Source organism: Megascapheus bottae, chromosome 21, assembly GCF_031878675.1.
Source record: "Megascapheus bottae isolate mThoBot1 chromosome 21, mThoBot2.hap1, whole genome shotgun sequence".
Classification (NCBI taxonomy): Eukaryota; Metazoa; Chordata; class Mammalia; order Rodentia; family Geomyidae; genus Megascapheus; species Megascapheus bottae.
Genome location: NC_143529.1, coordinates 25,157,770 through 25,170,238, shown reverse-complemented (window position 1 = coordinate 25,170,238; position 12,469 = coordinate 25,157,770). Strand labels below are relative to the sequence as shown.

General features: G+C 53.4%; 1 protein-coding gene and 1 long non-coding RNA gene across 2 annotated transcripts in view; one reads left to right on the top strand and one right to left on the bottom strand.

Moving 5' to 3' along the window:
* The window catches only part of Speg (striated muscle enriched protein kinase), a 48,559-nt gene extending 45,329 nt beyond the window's left edge, over window positions 1-3,230 (bottom strand). Inside the window, exons 1-3 of the mRNA XM_090354882.1 lie at window positions 2,466-3,230; window positions 1,788-1,877; window positions 1,368-1,704 (exon numbers count right to left, since the gene is read on the bottom strand). Coding sequence (XP_090211008.1) covers window positions 1,368-1,704; window positions 1,788-1,877; window positions 2,466-2,694 — 656 coding nt within the window. The 5' untranslated portion in view covers window positions 2,695-3,230. The remainder of the gene's footprint in view (window positions 1-1,367; window positions 1,705-1,787; window positions 1,878-2,465) is intronic.
* Window positions 3,231-3,593: 363 nt separating this feature from the next.
* Window positions 3,594-11,997, top strand: LOC150048816 (uncharacterized). The gene is made up of 3 exons (XR_016539148.1): window positions 3,594-3,834; window positions 7,997-8,057; window positions 11,920-11,997. It is a non-coding gene; the product is annotated as an uncharacterized LOC150048816 (long non-coding RNA).
* Window positions 11,998-12,469: the final 472 nt, after the last annotated feature.

Sequence of the window (12,469 nt, the reverse complement as noted above, 5' to 3'; positions counted from 1 at the left end):
TACCCACACTGCAGACCCACCTCTGCCTGGGGAAGAAGGGGTACAATTCTGAGTGCCCTGAGGGAGAAAGGCCTCAGCCAGACACCAGGAGGGAGGCAGACTACTCTTGGGGAAAGCAGCACAGTCCCCAGGGAATAGCCTCTGGGAACTGGGTGAGGCCTGAGAGAAATTGGGGACAGCAGGGAAGGCCTTCTAGTCAGCAGCTTGGAGCTCCAGGCCAGGCTCTGTACCACAGACATCACTAAGGAAATGGGTTCCTCTGAAGTTGCCATAGCAACTCCAGGCTCAGGCTGAGGCCTGGGAAAGAAAGGCAAGGAAGGAGTGCCTGGCAATACCAATAAGATAAGCCAAGAGAGCTCCCCAGGTCCCTGCCCCTAACCCAGATATCTGCTCACCATTAGTCATTTCAACAACCCCAGCCCACCCATCCCTACCCCTTCTTTCTGCTTTATAATGGTGCCTCTCTCATACCAATACCCATCACAGATCCGAGCCCCCCCCAACTTCTTGAATGTCCTCCCAGTTTCCTCCACATGCAGCCACTCCCCTCTCCTGCCACAGATCTCCCTCCAGTATCTGCCAGCCCCCAAACTCCAAAAATGGCTCCAATGTCTCACTCCAATACCTCCACTCCTCACCACTCCCCCACCACCAGGACCAGGACAATCCTGAACCCACCTTTGGGTGTTGTCCACCAGATTACCCCAGGCCCCCTGCCGCTGTCACCCCAACTCTCCACCTCAGCCCATTTCCACCCCCTTCCTTTCCCAGTCCCCTGCCTCCCCACAGCCCACTCTCCCCTGCTTTCACAGGCCCCCTGCCCCCATCTACCCCTGACCACCTCACTCTCTTCTCTCTCCTGGCTGCTGGCTTGCTCCCTTGCTCTCTCCTGCTCTCTCAGGAGCTGCGGTGGGGAGAGGTTCTGATCCTCCCAGAAAAAGGCCCACATGGGAACAGGAATGTGCAGAGAGACGAAAAGGCAGCAGCTGCTGAGACAGCAGGCACGGAGGGGGCCCTGGAAGGGGGGGGGAGATCCTGGGGACAACTGGAGCCTGAATGGGCGAGGCAGGAGAGGGCCCCTCATAAACTGGAGCTCTTAGGGGATACAAAAAAGGGACAGAGGGGTCCCGGAGACCGTGGGGATGGCACGGTGAGCCAGGGCAGGAGGATGTGGGTGGTGATGGCACAGAAGGAAGGAGTGGTGTAGGAAGAATGTGGAGCTGGGGACAGGAGTGGAAGCAGTGGGGGAGGTGCATGAGATGGGTAGGGCAGGGGAGATGAAGGTGGAGGCTGATGGAGCGAGATGGGCAGTGCAGGACAGCACAGTGAGATGGGACAGTGCGGGCCCAGATGAGGCCAGTACTTACACGTGGATCGAGAGCGCCCGTCCTCTGTACAGACTGAACGCGCTGCCATACAGGTCACTGGCCACCGAAAGGCTATCCTCTGACCCCCAGCTTGCGCCCACCAGATTAGCTGGCGATGCCCGCACCAGCGGCTCCACCCCCAGGTGCCGTGGCCCGGCCCCGGTTGCCTGTGCTTGCCTTGGGCTGCCTGGGAGGTGACAGGTGCCACCCCTGCTGCCCGCTTCCTGCTCCAAGACCGTCTGCCCGCTGCCCCACCAGCTCACTTGCTCTTCTGAGGTGCCTGTCACGGAGGTCGGGGGTGTATCCAGGGAGGTGCCCACCAGGGTGTCAGAGCCCCCTAGAGAAAGGAGCACGGTGAGATCAAGACGCCCCTTGGAGGAAGCCCTTGGGCTTGCTCTTAGGAGCACCCAGAGAGCTCACCCGTGGGGGTGCTGAAAGCCCCGTCATCCCGAAGCTCCAGGCGCTGGGTCCCCTGCACATCGCTGATGTCATCCTCAGCCGTCTCCGAGTCTGGAGAAGAAGGGGTCTGTGTGGGCAGGGCCCTCCTCCCTCTGCCTCCAACTCTTCCCTAGTTGCCTGCCTCCCCCACAGAAGGCTCCATCTTACCACAGGCAGGGCTTCCAGGACCTGGTCTTCTCCCCTGCTTTGCTCCTGACACCCCCTCCCCTGCCCTGCTTGGGCTGCTGGGGGCACCCCCTTTCATGCCAGTACCCTGGCTCCACCTCTAGATCCTTAGATATTCACCCTAACCTCAGTGGGAACCTCAAAATGGCCAGCCCGCCTCCCACTCACTTAATGCATTACGAGGGCCTCATCCCCCTCTTTCACCTCTCCCTGCCCCTAAAAGCTTAAGTTCTTGGATAGTATCCAAAAGAAGAAGGCCCTAGGTTTCAAGGCTCAAAGGCTGGGTTCCTGTACCCCAGGAACAAAAGGGAATCACCTCAGAGTCGTCAAGGCACTCAAACAACCACAGGCCCAGGTCTGTACTCTATCCCAAACCAGCCGGAAGGCATCGAGGTGCAGCTGAGGCAGGGTGAGGAGAGGCCTGGGCTGGATGGGGAAGGGGGTTGGGGGATAGGGCAGAAGCCAGCTTCCTACCGTAACTTTGCTTTCTGCAGGAGCGGAAAACTTCGCTTCCATAGGAGCAGCAGGAGAGAGACGTGGACAGACAGTTATCAGAGTGTTTGTGGGTGGGACATGGTGGGTAGACAAGACACAGGGGGTATGTTTGAGGGTCCCTACGGTACTGAGATGCCCTGGGGGGAGGGGGAGGTAGACACCCAGAATGTGCCCATAGCTGGAGAACCCACTTATTTGGGCTGGTCATCTCAACTTTCCTAGCAGTTCATATGAGCAATTCACACTGGTGCTCCTACTGGACACACACACACACACACACACACACACACACCCCTGCTTATGCCCAGTCCAGCCAGCCCCAGGCCTCCCAAAGGTTAGGAAACAATCCTAACCTCGGTTACAGTAGTTATCCTGTATTCTGACGCCTCCTTACCAGCCAACTCCTATCTATCTGCACTTAGTAGGCAGCCTTCTCCCTCAAGAACCTACTGTCAAATGGTCCTCAAAAACAAAAACAAAACAAACGAAAACAATGCCCAGTGGTTGGGTTAGAAACAAAAACTCCTGGGCATATTTCCCAACGTTCCTGGTCTATCAGGTTCTGTGCCTCAGTTTCCCTCTGTGTGCCATGACACTGGTTGCCAGAGCAACAGCAATGAGCTCCTCCTCAGTTGGTCCCACAGATGGAGACCAGAGAAAGCCCATGCTCAGGTAGGGTGTGTGAGTGAGTACCCTCCCCATTACTAGAGCTTCTTAGGGACCCTCTTGGGTGGGTGGGTAGTAGACGGGGGCCAGTCTCATTTCTTATGGGCTATCTTCAAGGACTTGATTCATCCAGACCGGGTGTGGACTGAGAGCAGGGGTATGAGCTACAGCAGCCCATAGTCCACGCACCATGGGTAAGTCGGCCAAAGGCCCGGCGGGAATGGCCGGTTTTCTGAAAGAGAAAAGCCAGAATGAGTTGTTGAGGGGGAGGCTTGCTCCTGAGTCCCCTATACTGCTGGCCTTAAACTGCTAGAACGAGCCAAAACTCAAAAAGGAGAGCCCGTGTGTGAGAGGGGGGACAGAGAGTCCAGGCCACTAGCCCAGGACAGAATCACACTACTCTGCCCTTCCTCCAGGTTACCCAGCTGGGCTATGGAGAGGAGCAGGGGAGGAAAGCCAGAGCACAGCAGGGCTGAGGTCAAACGCTGGGACTCCCTAAGGGAGAAGCTCCCAGTCTGGGGTACATCCCCAGAGATGGAGCTGAGGAGACAGTCATGAAAACCGAGAAGATGGAGGGGGTGCGCTTGACCGACCAGGAGGTGGAGGGCCGAGGACACAGGTAGCTGAAGGTCAGACACCTGGGATAGGTGTCAAACAGGCCGGGATAAGGAGCAGCAAAAACGTAAGCGCCCCCGAAGGACTAGAGCCTCCCAAATGGGGGAAGGGAGGCCCCGGGTACGCAGCGGACAGGGCAGGGCTCTGGGAACATGTACTGAGCTCAGCGCAGATCCACGCGCTTGGCTTCCAGGATCCCCGGAAAATGGAAGGCTCCAGCGTGGGGGCTGGGGAAAGCTGGGGGGGTGGGGGGGATGCCCGGCCGGGGTTGGATCGAGGTGAGAGAAAACAAGATGCCAAGAAGGCGGCGGGCGCTGCGTGCCGATGGCTGCCCGCGGGGTGGGGGGGGGCGGTGTTCCCTCCCTCGGTGGTCGCGGGCTGGGGGCCGCTGGGGAGGGCACGTCTGCGCGCCCGGCACGCAGGCTGGGCACCCCCGGGACGCGTGTGGCCTGGGCGCTCGGCCGGGCCGGGGTGGGGCAGGCGCCGCTCCCCCAGCGCCCCCTCCCCCGGGCCCAGCCGCGGTGACCCGCCCTCCCCGCCCTCCCCGCGGGGCGCCCAGCCCTTCCTGCCCCCTCCCGACGCCGCCCGCCCCCGGAGCCCTCACCTGGAAACGCTTCTTCACCCACAGCTTCTTCATGGCGGGGGAGGGGGCCGAGCCGGCGGCCGGGCGAGGAGGGGACGGGCGGGGGCGGGGCGGAGTCGGAGGCGGGGCCGGGGGCGAGCGGGGGATGCGGGCGGGAGCCGGCGCCGGTGGCGGAAGGAGCCGCCGGCCCCGGGAACCCGGGCGGGGGTAAGGCAAAGGCGGCGGCGGTGGAGGCGGCGGCGCCCAGAGCCCGCCTCTCCCCCGCCAGCCTGCACCCCACCTGGCACCCCTTCCCTTCCCGGCCCCTCTGCGTGCTCCGGGGCGGCCCTCACCTGCCTCCCTGCGCGCCCCCGGGACAGCTCCCGACGCTGGGAGCGTGGACCCCCCTCCCGGCATCCGCCTTGCTGGCCCTAAGCACGTGGGGAAACTGAGGCACAGAAAGGGGTTCAATGGCCTCTAGTCCAGGCTATTCTCCTTGGTATCTCAATGCCTGCTCTCAACTGAGGGGCAGTTCTAGAAAGGTCAGCATTCCCTCCACAAACATGCGCACTGGCACACTGTGCCAAGCAGTACCCAGCTCACTGCGGGGCACAGTGAGAGAGGGAGCGCCTGGGTCATACACGGGGGGGGGGGCGGGGGGGCGGGGCAGGGCCCTCGGATCTGGGTGGACATACACCCTAGACTAAAACCTCCAGGCTCCAGACGGCTGCAAAGCATTTTTTTTTCCTGCCTCAAGTTTCTTGATGCCCTCTGCTCCCCAATACACAGACAGATCAAGTGCCCTGAGATACTTGCAGTATTTCAGCCAATTCATGTTCTCACTCTCATTGGACACACTCACCAGATTTGTGTATGCGTGTTTCCCCTCAGACATCACACCCCACCATATCCAGCATTATGCATACTTTGCATACAGTTCCACCTTCTCAATAATCATTGAAGCTAGGTTTCTTTAGCATTTGCCAAGTGTCTGACACTTTACAAATGTTATCCCATTCACAACAACCTAATGAGCCTAAAACCCTCTGAGCATTGCCATCCCAATTCAATGACAAATGGCTGTGGTTCAGAGAAGTGTCCCCCCACCCCATCCCCCAAATTCTGGGCCTTGAACTCAAGGCTTAGCCTGTCACTTGCCTTGTTCAAATCTGGCACTCTACCAATTGAGCCATACCTCCACATCCAGCTTTTTGTTGGTTGATTGTAATTAAGAATCTCATTGACTTTTCTATGCAAGCTGGCTTTGAACCTTGATCCTCAGATTTGAGTCTCTTGAGTAGCTAGGAGTACAGGCATGAGCCACCAGTGCCTGAGTCAGAGAAGTCTTTTCAAGCAGCCTGGGCCACACAGCCAGCCGTAGTCTTGCTATCTCTAGGCTGGAATTCTCCTCCTAGCATACAACAGTGGTGCCAATCCTGGTCCCCCAGGTGTGATTATAATGTGAAGTAATTATCAATATTTGGCCTGTGCAAAGCACTTTCCATGAATGACTTATTTAATCCTTACAAAAAGAGGGAGACTGAGGCATAAAGAGATTACTTCAGCATAGTTACCCAGTCAATAACTCCAGGGAACCATGATTCTACCACTAGGTTACTGACCTCTGTTATAAGGCACTGAATGCTGATTGGTCAGTGTGTCCCTTGACCACTTTGCATTCAAGCCTGGCTCACAGGCTTGAAATCCTAGCTATTCAAGAAGCTGAGACATCTGAGCATTGTACTTTGAATCCAGCCCAGGCAGGAAAATCCAAGAGACTCTTACCTCCAGTTATCCACCAAAAAGCCAAAAGTAGAGCTGTGGTTCAAGTAGCAGAGCTCTAGTCTTTAGTGAAAAAGCCAAAAGACAATGCAGGCACTATCAAGCTTCAATACCAACACACAAATAAATAAAATAATAAAACAATAAATACAGAGGCAGTTTTGTTAAAACTGCACAATATTTGGGGCAAGACAACCTTAGCATTCTCCTCACTTTCACTTTCTACTTTGCTTCTTAATGTTTTTGTTGTTTTGTTATTATTTGGTGTGGGGGAAGGGGATGCACGCATGCGCATGCACCAATCTTCATGCTTAAACTCAGGATCTGGGTGCTGTCCCTGAGCTTTTTTGCTCATGGATGGAGACTACCACTTGAGCCACAGGTCCACTTCAGACTTTTTTTGGTGTTTAATTGGAGATAAGAGTCTTGTGGCTTAACTGCCTGGGCTGGCTTTGATCCTCAGTCCTCAGATCTCACTCAGCCTTCTAAATAGCTAAGATTACAGGCATGAGACACATGGGGCCCAGCTTCTTAAGTTATTTGAGTGCAGCTTCTTTAAAATTTAAAGCCATATTGTATATTCTGGGTACATACAGGTGTTCCCTTGCTTCCCAAACTGTCAATGGTAACTGTTGCACACTAGGACATCTTCATGGGGATTAAATGCACTCACCCACAAATAGGGGAGCTGAGTGAAGAAAGGGGGTAACTTGAGTCCCTGTTCTCCAGCAGAATCCAAGGGGCTGGCACATTCCGTAGCAAAAATAACCAATGGGCAGCGGGCGTGAGTGACGGGACAGCTGGGTGGAGGAGAAGCCGGCTAGATTCTGTGTTCCTGCCCTGAGCTCTCACTGCTCACCCCTGGAACGAGCTCCCAGTGTGGACCTCTACAGTGGGCCCCAGATTGCCCTATTTTCCCTCCATGGCTGAGCAGCTGTGCCACTTCCCCAAGCCCAGATCTCTCATTTCTGTTCTGTGAGCATTTCCTCTTAACCAGAGAAACCCCAGTCCTCATGTATGAAGACCCTCCTTTCAGCCCTGTTATCACCACTTTCCTTCCCTTTGCCTCCTTGTCTGCCTGGGCTCTGTGTCTCCTGTGTTCCCCTATTCTGCTCTGTATTTTCTCACATGCCGATGCCTTTACTATGTTTGTTGAGTATTGTTTGCATCTCCTTACTAAAATTATCTCCAGCTGGATGCTGATAGCTTACACCTCTGATCCTACTCAAGAAGTCAGATCTGAGGATTAAAGTTCCAAGCCAGCCTAGGCAGAAAAATCTCCAAGACTCTATTCTCCAATTAACCAGCAAAAAGCCAAAAGTGAAGGTATGATTCACATGGTAGAGCACCAGCCTTGACTGAAAAGGGTAAGGGAGAGCTTGACACCCTGAGTTTAAGCCCTAGTAACAGCACATTTTTTTTTGGTTGGTCGTGGGACTTGAACTCTGGGCCTGGGCTCTGTCCCTGAGTTCTTCAGCTCAAGGCTACCACTCTACCCTTTGAGCCACAGTGCCACTTCCTGTTTTCTGGTGGTTAATTAGAGATAAGAGTCTCATGGACTTTTTAGTGCCTGGGCCAGCATTGAACCGTGATCCTCAGATCTCAGCCTCCTGAGTAGCTAAGATTACAGGCATGAGCCACCACGCCTGGCTTTTACAAAAAAAAAAAATTTTAAGTCATTTTCAGGATGAGATGAATTTTGGTCCCTCTCACACATAGTAATTTATCCCAAGCATCTAAAACAGTATCTGTGCATAGAAGGCACTTGGTAAATATGGGGAATGGGTGGCAAAGCTGCTGGGGAGGGGACAAGTAGAGATGGACAGTGACTCTTCCAGAATAGCTCCACTCATCCGTTCCCCATTTTCTGTCCTTTATCCATAAGCTGAAGAAATGAGCACCACCCATTCTATCCAGATGTTCCCTGGAGAACCTGCTTTTACCAGGTAAGTGTCTAATGGGTTTGGCTTTGTCTGATTGGTAGAGAGGAGCAGGGGTTCTCCTCTTCTCTCCATCTTCTTCCCAGGTCTTGTCTCTGCTACCCCTTACCCTCTTCCTGACTAGCACTTGGCATAAAGGCCTAGCTGCACTATCCATACTCATTTCCAACTCCTTATTAGTTTCCTTTGTCTTTTTATCCACATATACCAAATTCCAGGTGAAAAGAAATATAGTTAACTGGAGAATAGTTCTCAGTACAGCTTTGATGTAGTCCTTTCCTTTTATTGGCCTAAACTGGATTTCTTGCTGTCTGCAACTTCTCCCCTCCTGGCTTTCAAGTCCCCAGGATGCTTCATTGTGACCTCTGGGCCTTCTGATTCACACTACAGTGTTCCAGGTCTAGGCTACAGATGAGCATCCCTGACCCTCCTCTCAGCCACTCCTTCCTCCTGCTCTTTAGTGCAAGGAGAGTTCCCCTTTGCCTTCACATCTTGAAGGCAGCACTTGAGCTGGTCACCTGCTTTGCAAAGGCTCCTTGCCTAAGCAGATGTGAGCCTGCCTGATGTTTAAAAGGAGAGAATATCTAGCTGTTTTGGAGATAGAGCTGAGGGTGGATTGGGACACTGATTGAACAAAGATAAGCATGACAAGAAACACTTGATTAGTCTTCCCCTGACTGTGGACGGACAATGTGGACCCAGAGCCAGAGACCCAGCCTTGCCATCTCACCAGCCATGTGACCTTAGGTAGGCTGGAACCCCAGATGTCTTATGTAAACAATGATCATATTAGTAACAGCGTTTGAGAATGTGTCTTAAACATTAAAGGTTTTACCAGTGTCCTGCATGTCTGTCATCTTCACCTCCATTATTGGCTTTATTTTATTTTGTGCCAGTACGAAGACTTGAACTTGGGCCTGAGCATTTTTTTTTTTGCCAGTCCTGGGCTTGAGCTCAGGGCCTGAGCACTGTCCTTGGACTTTCTCAAGGCTAGCACTCTATCACTTGAGCCTCAGCACCACTTCTGGCTTTTTGCTATGTATGTGGTACTGAGGAATTGAACCCAGGTCTTCATGCATGCTAGGCAAGCACCCTACCACTAGGCCAAACTACTGGCCCGGCCCTGAGCATTTTTGCTTAGCTTTTTCTACTCAATGCTGGCGCTGTACCTCTTGAGCTATAGCTCTACTTCTAGATTTTGTTGTTGTTGTTGTTAATTGGAAATGAGAATCTCATGGACTTTCCTGCCTAAGGTAGCTTCAAACCACGATCCTCAAATCTGTCTTCTTCGTAGCTAGAAATACATTATTTCCTCCCCCTCCCCATTTCTATACCCCCAAATACTACCACTTTTACCCATTTCCCATCCTCCAAACTCACTATCCTGAGGCCTACTTACTTCTTAGTACTTACTTGTTTATTAGTACCTTTTCCATCCTCAGCTAACATCTCAGGCCTCAGGAGTACTAGGAGACTTCTCATACCCAGTCCTGTCCAGCCAGAGAACAGTCTGCCTGGACAGACTGGAAACTGCCTGCATCCCTCTGTAGCCAGGTCCTTGTTTGGCTTCCTCGAGTACTCTAAAGTCCTCCTGCTGTTGATTCTAACCAAGAAAGTTTTCCATGAGTAAGCCTGAGCAGTGCTGAGCTGCTTGGGCAGCTGCCACAGGCCTGGAGCTATTACTAAGCAGAGAATGATATGGGGTGGGCAACACAAGAGGACAGACATCTGATTCTCCCAATCAGTCCCCAACAGTCCCCAAAACAGAGTCCTCATCCTGCAGGTAACCGACAGAGGAAGATTGTAATAGCTACGTACTTGGTTCTTTGCATTGAGAATGAGGTTTCACCTGTTCTGCTATCTTCATCTGTCCAGCCTGAACATGTTTTCAAATGTGACATAGAACAGTCCAATCCTTTTCCTGTTCTAACATCAATGTTAAACACCCCAAATTCAGACTCACAGTATCCAAGGCCTTTCCCTCCCTCTAAGCTCCTCAAGCCTGCAGTTTGCCAGAGTGTCCAGCCTAGAGACCTTCTCCCCCTCCCTGCCCCAGACCTACAGATGTCCAGACAATTCTGCCCATCATGCCACCCAGATGAAAGCAGCGACTACAAAGCCATGATAAACCAGTCGGGCAAGTCAGGAGGTATTTGCAGCCATTCCCCAAACACAGGATCACCCCCTCCACCTCCCTCTTTCTTTCCTTCTTCCTCTCCCTCTCTTTCATCAATGTTTAACTCTTTGAGTAGTAAAAAGGCCCTACAACCAGGATAGAGTTCTTAGTCCTGGTCAGCAAGCTATATATCTTAGGCAAATCTCCCTCTCCTGTAGTCTTCAATATCCTCCTCTGTAAAAGGAAGTCTGTGGAGTTACAATTCCCAGCGGACCTGTCCAACAGTAAACAAACATCAAGACCAGTAACTGACTCTTCTCTACCTTCTTTTCCCTCCCCTAATCTTTCTCTCCTCCTTCTCATATTTTCATTCATTTATCTATCTTAACCTCTGGTTAAGTTCTGTTTTCAGCTCCCTTTGCCCTAGACCATAGATAAGTAAAACTCCAAAGAACTGGCTCCTTCTCCAAGCAGAACTCAAATAGAATGTAGCTCACTCTCCAATCTCAGGTGAAGAAAGTTTGTACCAACCCAGCCATTAGACCATTCAGAAGCTGACTTAGTCCTCTCTGGCCCAGACCATGGAGAAGACATGCTAGGAGATAAGGAAAGGATGATTGGGAAGAGAAGCTGCTGACAGGGGAGGCTTTCCCAGTTCCATCTCCTGACTCCTGCACATCAAGCTTTCTTTCCCCAACTACTGTTGAGGTTCTTCATCCCTAGGTCTCCTCCCCTATGGCTTGGCACCTACATGGCTGTAGAGAGATCCCCTCTTGCAAATACCCCTTTCCCTAGCTCTTGGCTATCTCACTCAAATAGAGTTTACTTCCTCAAAATTCTGTTTTTCAAAGTTCACTTGGCACAAGACTGTTTTTGGCCTAGACAAGGAGCATTTGGCTCAAGGGCAGAGGAAATAAAAGAGAAAAGCCAAACATTGAGTCCAAGGAGAATCAACTCTATCCAGGCATCCACCAGAGGATCATGGGCACAGAACCCAGGCTCCTATCTCTTTCTTTCTGCCTCAGACCACCAGCCTGAAACTCTGCAAGAGCCTGAGCCCCAGTGCACAGCCTCTCCCTTTCCTCTTCTTCCCCCTAACCCCCATCCTGGGACTTGAACTCAGAGCTTGGATACTGTCCCTAAGCCTCTTTGTCCTCAAGGCTAGTGCTCCACCACTGGAGCCTCAGTACCACATGGGGCTTTTTTCTGTTTATGTGGTACTGAGGAATCCACCTCTGGGCTTTATGCATGCTAGGCAAGCACTCTACCACTAAGTCACATTTCCAGCCCAAGCTTCCCCCTTCTTAGCCCCCCAGACAACTACTCTGAAACCTCATTAGACATGCTTTCCATACCAATTCCAACTGTCCCTGTCCTCTATCAGCACAAGACCAGAGCCTTCCATAACCTACAATATGAGCATACACACACACACACACACACACACACACATGAGTATATGTAGATTCTCAAGTAGACACACCCATTCATGTTCAGCCCTCTTTCCAGTTCCTGATGCCCTAGACCTTGTCTGCACATATTCACTTATGGGCAGGTTCCACCAGCTCTGCTACAGCAATGGCCTTCCAGGAGCTCCAGGCAGTTGGCCGCTCCTTCACACACACACACACACACACACACACACACACACACACACACACACACGGAGCACACCTGTAAAGGGGTTCATCGTGGAATGATAAAATCTGTGATTTGAGATGAGGGAGTGATTGATTTCCCTTCTCTCTCCAGAACTAAGAGGGTTTCCAGCCCAGAGTTCCTCAAGAAGCCCATGTGCATCTCAGGTTTGGCTCATCAACTGCTGACCCCTGACCTCTGACCTTCCTAGAGGAAGCCCTTCTGCACTGTTAGTCTCTCCTCTTGAGAAGCCCTTCTGCACCAGTGCAACGGAGAGTCCTGGGCACCCACCCGTCGTGCCCTCCTCTAACCCTGCGCCCACAGCCATGCCAGGCCACGTGGACGCCCCTGGGCCCCCCATTACCTCCGACCTCCAGCACAGTGAGGACAGCCTCGCAGGAGGCCCGGCCCCGCTCGTTCTGGGCCATGCAGCAGTACGTGCCGGCGTCTTGCGCCCCGCAGCCCCGCAGCCACAGGCAGCTGGGCTCGGGGGTCGGCGTGGGCAGCGGCTGCCCGTCCCGGAGCCAGCAGAGGCTGGGCGGGGGCGTCCCGCTCACCGCCACCCGCAGCCGCACGTCGCCCCCGGCACACACCGCCGCGGGCTTCAGGGGCCGCAGGAAGACCGGCGCCCCGGCCCCGGCCCCGGCCCCGGCCGCGGGGGCCC